This window comes from Gavialis gangeticus, unplaced genomic scaffold, assembly GCF_001723915.1.
Source record: "Gavialis gangeticus isolate Ggan-Ray unplaced genomic scaffold, GavGan_comp1, whole genome shotgun sequence".
NCBI classification, from domain to species: Eukaryota; Metazoa; Chordata; order Crocodylia; family Gavialidae; genus Gavialis; species Gavialis gangeticus.
This window is the reverse complement of record NW_017729022.1, coordinates 84,322,836-84,333,088: the sequence shown is the minus strand read 5'-3', so window position 1 is coordinate 84,333,088 and position 10,253 is coordinate 84,322,836. Positions and strand designations below refer to the sequence as shown.

The 10,253-nt window shown below is 38.7% G+C and overlaps 1 protein-coding gene across 6 annotated transcripts in view; it reads right to left on the bottom strand.

Moving 5' to 3' along the window:
- Positions 1-10,253, bottom strand: part of ERC1 (ELKS/RAB6-interacting/CAST family member 1) — a 539,371-nt gene that overhangs the window by 199,173 nt on the left and 329,945 nt on the right. For all 6 annotated transcript variants that reach the window (XM_019515532.1, XM_019515527.1, XM_019515529.1 and 3 more), the window contains one exon: positions 1,955-2,115. In XM_019515532.1, the coding sequence (XP_019371077.1) occupies positions 1,955-2,115 (161 nt within the window). The remainder of the gene's footprint in view (positions 1-1,954; positions 2,116-10,253) is intronic.

The window sequence follows — 10,253 nt, the reverse complement described above, 5'->3', positions numbered from 1 at the left end:
GCCTGGGCAGTGCCTGCCCCTTCCCCCCCCTCACCACAGGGGGAGTTGATTTGCCCTCCCACACCCCTTCCCTCCCCTTCCACCACACCAGACTTACCAGCTGGAGGCATCTCTCCATGCTGCCAGCTCTGCTCCTCACTGCCTGAGTGCTACACTGTGGCTGTGTGCAGCACGAGCATTTATTGGTACCAATCCAATAAGTATTGGTACCAATCTGATATTGGATCAATGTATTGGTGCACCTCTAGTATTCTTTAGCCGACTGAGAAACTGCTACAAAGACTAGTTTACAACAGAGGTTCATGGGGAGGATACTTTCCAATTTATTAAAGTTTGAATGCCTGTATCAGCTTCACAAAACTGTAAAGGAGGCCAAAATATGCCTAGAACATATTAAACTAGTTAAATGTACACATTTAATGCTTTTTCCACCTTTCCATCTATGTGCTGACAGCAATACCTTTCTCTACTACTCTTCTTCCTTCTTAGGTCACAATGGATCTACCAGTATATTTAGGTCTTGAGACTGAATTTCAGCACAATAACTTTCTAACAATAACTAACTAGTTAAGATTGGTCATCATTTTTAAAAAGAGTGGTTATGTTGAAGATGCTTGAGCTACCTGATTACAAATACATTTCAGGATATATTGCATAAGATGTATATATTTTAATGTGAAGGTTTGGAACAGCAGTTTGGCAGTAGAATGCTGCCAGGAGATTGGATATGGGATATATCTCAAGTTGCTTTGGATTCCCACTTCAACTTAAGAGCTATTCTTCCCATCCCCCAATACATCAACTCTCAAGGCAGTCAACTTTATAGCTCAATAAAATTTTTTATTAAAAATAAAAAGTGTGGTTTCTAAGGCTGCAGTCTTGTAATGTCTCTGTGCCAGGTCTAGCTCAGATTGTGTTAGATAGCTGGATATGAACCTGGGGAGCTTGAACCAGTTTACACTGCACTCTTAACTTAGAGTTTCAAACCTGAGCCACTTCTCTTTCCATTCTGTAACAGCTGTTTTTCTATCATTTCTTCTTTCAAAAAGGAAAGAGGTTAACATAGAAAAGTTGAATAAATAAATAATGGCTCACAAAACCACAGTGGAGGAGCCACTGCTAGCCCTGCCAATAAAAATGTTCTCTCTCTTCAGGGCTGGCTAAACAACTGAAAGTGTTTCTAATGAACTGCTGGCAGTCCTATCCATCACTGAACTAAATGGATCCACGTCTCCCTAAACTAAGGATAGCTATTTATCTATAATGGATGGTCAGAAATTAGGAAGTATTTAAGTCTCAGAAGTCAAATTCTCCACCTTACCCTACCTCCTCAATGCTTGGTTGTATTCAAGAGTCCTTGTACATAGGTAGGAGAGAAAAACATGATTGATATAGAAGTTCAAACTTAATTCCAATAATGCTAATAAATCAGTCATGATCTAGGGAAAAAATCATCAGCTGGCACTGAAGACATCTGCACTTTCATTCAGGACATTATTACTATGTTACTATTATTTTTTACCTTTCCCTCCCTTCCTTCCTCTTATTTGCTGTACTTATTTGTGCCTTGCCTTAAAGAAAATGTTATGATGTATAAAGCAGGACCACATAGTCTAGGAAGAACACCACACAATAAAGCCCTTATTTAGCACTTTTGGATACCAATAAAATGCAAATACTTATCAATCAATGTGAACAAAGTGGATGATTGAGGGGTGAGGGAAAGAAATAGTATTTAAGTAGTAATGCAGAATACTCAATTTATTCCATTTTTTTAAATATGCATAGCTCATGGTCCATGATTCTTTTAGAGTTTTGAGAAAGCATATAGAGATGCAACTTTCCATCAATAAGTAAACAGAATAATGGTTTCTGGTTCACCAAAAAGCAGCAATGAAAGAGAAGTGAAAGGGTGCTAGAATATAACAGATCTAAAATGGAAAGAAATACTTACTTCATCTCCAGGACTTCCTCCAAATGTTTCCTCCTTTCTGCTCGCAGGTTGGTCAAATGGGTTTCCTTCTCAGCCAATGACTGCTGAGTAGAAGAAAGTTTTGCTTTCATAGACTCCAGCTCTTGCTTAACCTTCTCCATGGCCATCATCAGTTCCTCTACCTAAGACGGGGAAGTTGGAGAAGACAGAAAGAAAAGAGTACGACACGATGAACAGAAAATTACTAGACACCATAACTAATGAATTGGTGCTATTAATACCTTATACTGCTGGCATATGTGTGACAGGGAGATAGAGAGAGAGTATTATTTGAATACAAGACAGGGTTTTTTTTCTCCAATCAGCGTGGGGTAAAGGTCCTTGCCTTATGTTCACGTACAAGGAAACATTCAATACATTGTTTGTCATTAAATTGCTGCCAAAAGCAGCATGTGCTCCATAACAGAAACCAACTATGAAGCTGATTAAAAGCAGCCAACACTAAGCATGGCTATAAAACACATAGCCCATACTGGGAAAAACATGCTGATGGGAACCTATCATGAGATTAGGTTACTGCACCCCATCTGAATAAACTATATCTAGATGCCCACTGAGTGCAGTCCCCCTCAGTGCCAACTGTTTCAAGACATGGTGGGTCATTACACTACGTACATTTTGACTTCCTCTCCATTACCACAGCTGAGCTGTGCCTTTTGTTTCTATTTCCAATCATTCCTGTTTCTTCACCAGCCTTAAATGCCTGGCAAACATCACCAAATGGGGCCCCAAAAATTCCCCCAAAAGCCCTCTCTCAGCCTGTCATATATGATTAGTGTGGCCTCACCCTCCACAAGGTGAAGCCAGGCCAGACCAGACCTGATCTGCATATAAATTTCTGGAGGATCCCAGGACTCATGGCAAGAACACCCGGTTCCAGTCATGAGTGGGGAGCTAATTAGCACCTGGACCCTTTGTGGGGGAGTGGTGGTGTCTGGAGTACACACACATGCTGAGCTGTGGAGTCACCCATCATGGCTTGAAATACTGTTGACTCTGGGGGGGCCCAGCCCAATGAACTATATAGTAAATCATGAGACTTTTGACTTTGGACAAATATCATGCATAGTTTCTACTCTATATAAATAGATGCCGAAGTGCTATTTAAAAATGTGATTATGGAGCACCTGTGCTAAAACTTGTATCAGTTTCAAAGAAAGGTAACACGCATCAATTCTGGATGTACTAAATATGTGGGTACTATATACATGTTACTATAGCTGTGTTTAATTTCACAGTCAGCATTTTCAAATTTGCTCCTCACTTCCATGTGAAGGGCCTCACAGTAAAGAAGCGAGGAAAGGGATGTCGGGGGAAGAAGTTGGGGAGGAAGGCAGGGGGAAAGGGGGTTACCTTACCCCTCAGATTTATTTTACCTACTGTAGTCATGGGAGGGGGACAAAAAAAGGCAAACCTCCAATAATTAGATTCTATACCTGGAAAGTGATAACAAATGTATAAATTTTCCATATAAAGAATCTAATTATTGGGGAGTCATCTTATAATCAGGGTCATCTTCTATTTGAGTAAATATGGAAGTAACATGTACAATATAAAGTTTATCTCCATTTGACTTTTTAGTCATGTATTAACATGTATTAATTAACACACTAACAATTTGGTCACTGAAAATATACCATTTAATCTTCAATTCATGTTATTTTCACCTTAACATATGGAAATCCTGCACAGGTATAAATATAGTAGGGCGTTAATTATCCAAACTACTTGGGACCAAAACCTGTTTGTGAAATCAAATTGTTAATGAAACATGAATAAAATTAACATAATCCAGTGCCATACTCTAAAACAAGTTTAGTAACAAGTTTGCCCTTTTTTAGGTTTATTTTTTTCCCCAATCGCTAAAACAGTCCTTTTAGTTGCCATAGTTCTCACTTGTACCACAGACTGATAATGTGTCCTGTAGTCAAATAACTGAACAGTTCCGACACATGGTATTTGAATATACGTTTCCCTCGCTTTATGCTGTACATGTTCTTCCTGGAAAACAGCACATAACTCAAATTCACGTAAAGGGAACCCACTTTACAATGTATCAATAGGGATATGTTCCAAAACCTTGACTGCACTGACCCCCAGACTTATTTGTACTACTTTTACGAGACAATTCTGATATACACAAGCACAGGGCACTATCATAATGGGAATGGGAACTCCAGAGAGACGTGTTACAGACGAGTGAAGAGCACAGATCCACACAGGAGACAGTATTTTGATGTGTGTCACTGCCACAATGCACCGCACAAAGCAGCTGACTGTGGGCTTCCACTACACCGCTCACATAAGAGTGCATTTACCTGTCATATAATGAAATTTTGGTATAAAAAGGGTCATCGCATAAGAGTGAATTCACACATACAGAACCTGCATAAAGTGAGGGAAACCTGTAACTGTCACTATTGTAGAATGCATATGCCTTTGCACTCTACCACAAATGTAACAGTTTAGTAAAGGCTAAATATTAAATAGAATTAATTGATGACAAATGCAGTATTATGTCAGAGAATACAGAAACCTCCTTTCTCTAAAATTATCTAGAAAAGGTGATGGAAATATCTTGGATGTGTTAAGAATGAAGCCAGAACACCTGCCATAGCAAGTGTGCCATTGAGCAGTTGGAGGAACACATAAAGGTTTAACCTGTAAAAATTCTTCCATTGAGGAGTCTTCTGGAGAAAAGGTAGTACTTGACAATATAGGAGATGTACAAAGAGTAACCCAGGATATTCAAGGATGGCACAGCCTTGTTTATGTTTTAAATGATGTTTGATATTATGGGAAATACTGGGATTCAGAACGAGCATGTGTATGTATTTTAGGGTAGACATTACACAGATGTTTGTCCATTTGTTCATACTCATGTTTTACCATATGCTACTCTAGAAAAAACTGTGCACACTAGATTAGAATTTACAATTGTATTATCTAACAAGCATTAAAAAACAGCAGACATTCAAATGCAGACATATCCTAAAAATAAAATTTCACGAGATATTGTTAATAATTTTGCTATAATCTCAGGTGGTTGGTACTTCCTGTAAAAAGATACTTTAGGTTTGTCATACAAAACCATTCAGACAGAGCTCAGCAAAGAATGATACAAGTATTTTAGAATGTGCTTTAATGGTAAAAGTACAAACCATACACCTGTATGTAACAAACCTGAAAAAACTCTATTGCCACATGACCAGCATCTGCCCAGTCACACTCCTAAAATAGATTTTTAAAATTACACTAAGCTCAATTTCCCCTTACATGTTTTTACAGGGTAAATTATGTACCACAACAGGTGAATAGATCCACTGCTGGAGAGTATCATATCTATTGACATTAATATATCTGACTACAAAAACCACATTCAATTTTCAACTATATCAAATTAAGAAACAATATAGTTTTAAAAATAAAAGTTTCATTTTTCACTGTAAATGTTTTACAATTATGTTATAAATCTGATTTCCAAATAACAAACCCTACAGCTCCTAGCTCAAGATATATAGAAATGAATTTGTCCAGAGATCAAGAGTATGAAGGAGACCTTGAATGACACGCAACTAAAAATGAAATTCATTTTAAGCTGGGTAGTATAAATAAAATTGCCATTTCTCTATCCAAACCATGCTTTGCCAATCTGTGGTGCAGTATTCTTTGAGTGCAAAACAGAGCAAATATTGTGTCTTGAAACCAGAAAGAGAAACATTCCATAGAATGGAATAAAAAAATAAAGGAAAAAAAGATTCCATTGAAACAAAAAGTTCGTAAGTCGGTGCGAAACACAGAAACAAGCATCAGAAAGAAAACTGAACATAGCCAGGGGAAAAGCAGTAAAAGCACAATGGGGAAGCCAAGGTGTGGAGTGTATCAGTCACTTCCACTTTCTCGCAATGGTTCCAAGATCAGAACATCTGTGTAAACAGTTTCTTTTTAATTTGGGGCGGGGGAGGGGGTACACCAACCCTAAAACCATCTGTTTTGTAACAAACAGTAACCTCAATTAAACAAGGGCCCAGCCAACTGCAACAAACACAAGGGCTTGTGTCAGTTGGCTGCTTGCCAAGACGTAATCCTTGTGGCAACAGACTTTTTCCTAATTAGGGGGAAAGGGTTTTGGCTTCCACGATTCCAGTCCCAGCTATCCTCCAAACCAGCAGCATGACAAATTTGAGTTATTAACAGGACACATTGATGCCAGCAGCTAATATGTAGGCCAAGGCTCCTTTTGATGGGTGGCAAAATCTAAACTTCAGGAAAGGATAAAATACTTTGAGGGCTGTAGTCTGCTGATTTTTGTGTGTGTGTTTTTTTCATCTAGTTATTCTCTTAATTGTATGCTCTTGCTAAACTCCTCATGAAAGCATGGGTCCCTTAGTCATGCTTCTGACAAGTGAAATGCAAGTGGCCACTAATGAACCGTCTCACCATCACCCATTCTGCCTAGAGAGAACCAGTTGTTACTGTACCTACCTCATGTCGAGGTTTTTTTCATGAGTAAAGACAAATTATGCCAAATCGTGATGGATACATTTTTAATACATATGTTCATATTTCAGAGTTACAGAGCTGTAAACTTACAGCTCATTTCATTATGGTCATTTAAATTAAACAAAAAAAGAATATTAGTGTATTGGTAACTCATCAATTTTGCTGCAATTTCGATTGTTGAATATACAGTAGGCATGCTGGAAGGAATGGTAAGCACTATTTATAAGTCTGGTGTGTTTGCTTATTTTGAAATAACTTTAAATGCTACTGATGATTTGTTTTTCTTGATTTCAGGGAGCCAGTTACATAACAGGAGATACTTATTAAAAAGAAATTCAGTGTTCAGAATTCCAGTAAAATAAGCATTTAATGAAAAAGAAGTTATAAAGTAACTCATTCCAGCCCACCCTCAAACTGGGACTGGGGTAATTTGACATCCAGAAGATAATTAGGTATTGCCTATTAACATATAAGTAAAGATCTGAGAGGTTATTTGAAAAATCACATAACAAATTTCCTTCTAAAGTGAGTTGCCAATGCTACTTCCACGGCTCTCAAACCCAGTGGAATTATGAATGGGGGAGACTACTGAATAGCATCCTGTTTACAGAATACTTATAGGATAGAGTATAGCCATATTAGGAAACTAAAGTTTAATATAAAATATTTTCTTCCTACATCTATGGACAAAAGCACAGCCATGTTTGCTAAATCTTTATGTCAAATATTCTAGACAGGATAAAAAGAGATGGCACCTGGGAGAATACAGTTACTCAGCACCCAGTATTAGTAACTCATTTACTATTAGTGTTGTGTGACTGCATCAGAAACTTTATTTTCCAAGCCAACTCCATATATACTCAATTGCTGAATTTGATCACCTGAACACTACATTTCTTCATGGGAATAATCTGTGAAGGACCACTGTGTTCAAGACGCAAAGGGTGTTATAAAGCCTACACTTCTAACCAGCTGAGTAAGGCCAGCACATAAAAAGAAGTTGGGGATAAGATAAAAACAAACAAACAAAAAATCCAAGTCTCTAGGGAGTAAAAAAAAAAAAAAAAGACCAATCTTCCTCATATTCTACCACTCTCTCAGAGAATGCTTAGTTAATTCTTTCAGGTCTTCAGTTATTTTAACTTTAAATGTTTGTGTTCATCTGACTGAGATCATAAAAGGACTATGCATTTCTGCATTCGCTTTTACCAATAAGAGGCTGTGGCAGATGGACAAAGGAAAAGGAAAGAAACAACCATAAAAGAAAGACAAGCATCTTGGCTCCATGTGACCTTGCTTGGGTTGCAAAAAACCTTCCAAGACCAGATGTTAGGACATGGAAAAAGCACAGGCCAGATTTGATACTTAAATATGTAATTTAACTGCCTCAAGTAACATATTACAAGGAAAAAGCATTGGGTCTGACAGTGTACAGTGCCAGCAGGACCAGATGGTTCACTTAAATCACAAGCTAATAAACCTTTATGCAAAATAAGAAGGACATGAATTATGGTTTCACTACAGACACAGTTTCTTTAAGAAAGCAGTAGGGTGCTTCAGGTGGTGTCAGAGACTATACCCCAAATATTTCTTAACTATTCTGAACCAAGCAAATGATTTTCTGAATTTTGACAGAGACTCAGAACACTGTCCGCTTATTACTTATTTTGGTAAACAAAAATATATTAGAAGTAGAAATTAAACAATACTAAGCACCAAACTCATTACTTGTTAAATATAAAGTTTACGAATAGCATAGAAGCTAAGGAAAACCCCTTGTTAAGCAGAACTTCCAAAAGCTGTACTGCTGTAGTGTGGTTGTAAAACGTCATTTAGCAGATTCTGCCCCACAAATGTGGGAAGGATCTTTGGCCTGTGTCAGCCCTGTCTAACCCAATACCGATCTGTGTGTTTGAAGATAGAATGATGAAGGAAACAGCCATTGTGTCTTCTATTCTGAAGTTATGCTACCCACTAATCCTTGTAAAGGAAACATTTGAGGGAATATTGCCCTTTTCCCAAGATTTAGATTTCTACAGTTATATACAGTATAAACCTCCCCCCCACACACATAATCCTTCTCCCAACACTTCATATAAGTCTCAACATTTACTTTGCTTTGTGTGGGATTGACTAAGGAATGTTATAGTAAAGCCCTATGTACAGCAGGGAACAGGATAACCTTCAGGAGAGGAGTCATTGCTTACTTGAAATCTCTATATAAAAAACTGGAAAATTAATATAGCAGAACACCATAAGGTGCATTGTTTAAGTTGACTCTATTTGTAACACTCCCAAAGAAAAATCTATAAAGCAATTAAGTTAAAAACTATATCTGCAATCAATGCCTGCTCCCTAAACCCCGTATCTCACCACTACTGTAACCATGAAAGTATGTAGGTAGCATAACTTGAATCCTTTCCAAAGGACAGTTAAGATTTGCTAGTTTTTTGCTGTATAAGGAAGTTATGCTGTTGGTGAAAAGGAGTGTGGTACTGCTGGTATCCTAAGCTTTTATTTGTTTGTTTTTAGGTTGTACTAGCTAAGTTATATGCAAAACAACTTTAGCTCACTCACAGCACTTTATATATTCCCATATTTTCGCACATACAACACACACATACTCCTTTATTTGCAAAATTCAACTCCTGGAAATTGGAGTGTGTGTTATTAAGTGGGAAACAGCAGTTTCCCTAGTTGTTGCTTATAGACACTTCCATCCACCATTTCCCCTTTCCCCTCCCAGGCAGAGATTCATGGTGCTGCAGCTGCTACTCAGTTACTGCCACTTACCAGTATTTTCAAGGAAAGATCTTTTTTTTCCTCCATCTGTCTCTCAAAAACAAGATGCATATTTTATTTATGGGCATGTTGTATATGAGAAAACAGTAGTATAATTAAATGACTACCTTTCCCCTTTATTACATTCTTGGAGAGGAAGAAATATATAGAGGAAGGTTGGACAGAAAAAGGGAGGAACAGACTGAACAGTAATACAAGTAAAAATGAAGAGTAACTATGTTTATATTTTCTTATCCTTGTGGGAACCAGATATCTTTTGGCAGCAAGAAGTCATCATCCCCATGTGCAGTGGTTTGCCTGGAGAACAGATATGGAGTGCTAGCAACAGAGGAGCAGGAGTGCATTCCATTGGTGGTAGAGGCAAGGTCAGGAATCCCCAAAAAGCTAGGATCAAGAACACTGCCATAAAGAAGAGCAACGGGGGGTGGTGGTGGTTGGAGACTCCCATCTGCAGGGGATGGGGGGATCCATCTGCCAGCCTGACCTGTTATCCTGGGAGATCTGCTTGCCTGGACCCCAGATCCGAGATGTCGGTGAAGGATTACCAAGACTCATATGACCCTCTAACTACTACCGCATGCTGCTCTTCCATGTGGGCATCAATGATACTGCCATCCCTGAAATAGAAAAAAATCTTACCTGCTGCAGGCATGGAGAATGATGGCAGCTAGGGAAACCACCTGTGCAGTTCAACAGCTGCTTACTAGTGAGGCTGGAACCAGCGTGGGGCAGTGACATCACCAGAACATGCTGGCTGCCTCCAATAAAAGCCAGCTGTGAGAGGGAAGCTGGGGAACAACAGCTGGGAGGCAGCTGTGTGCTCCAGCCAGCATGGCCAGACACGCCTCCATGCTGGGACCAGATACGGAGTCTCAAAGAGGACAGGGACCCAGGACAGGGTCCTGAAGAGAGATCTGTCCCACAGCAGGGTGGCACTTGGTGACTGAGCAGGGAA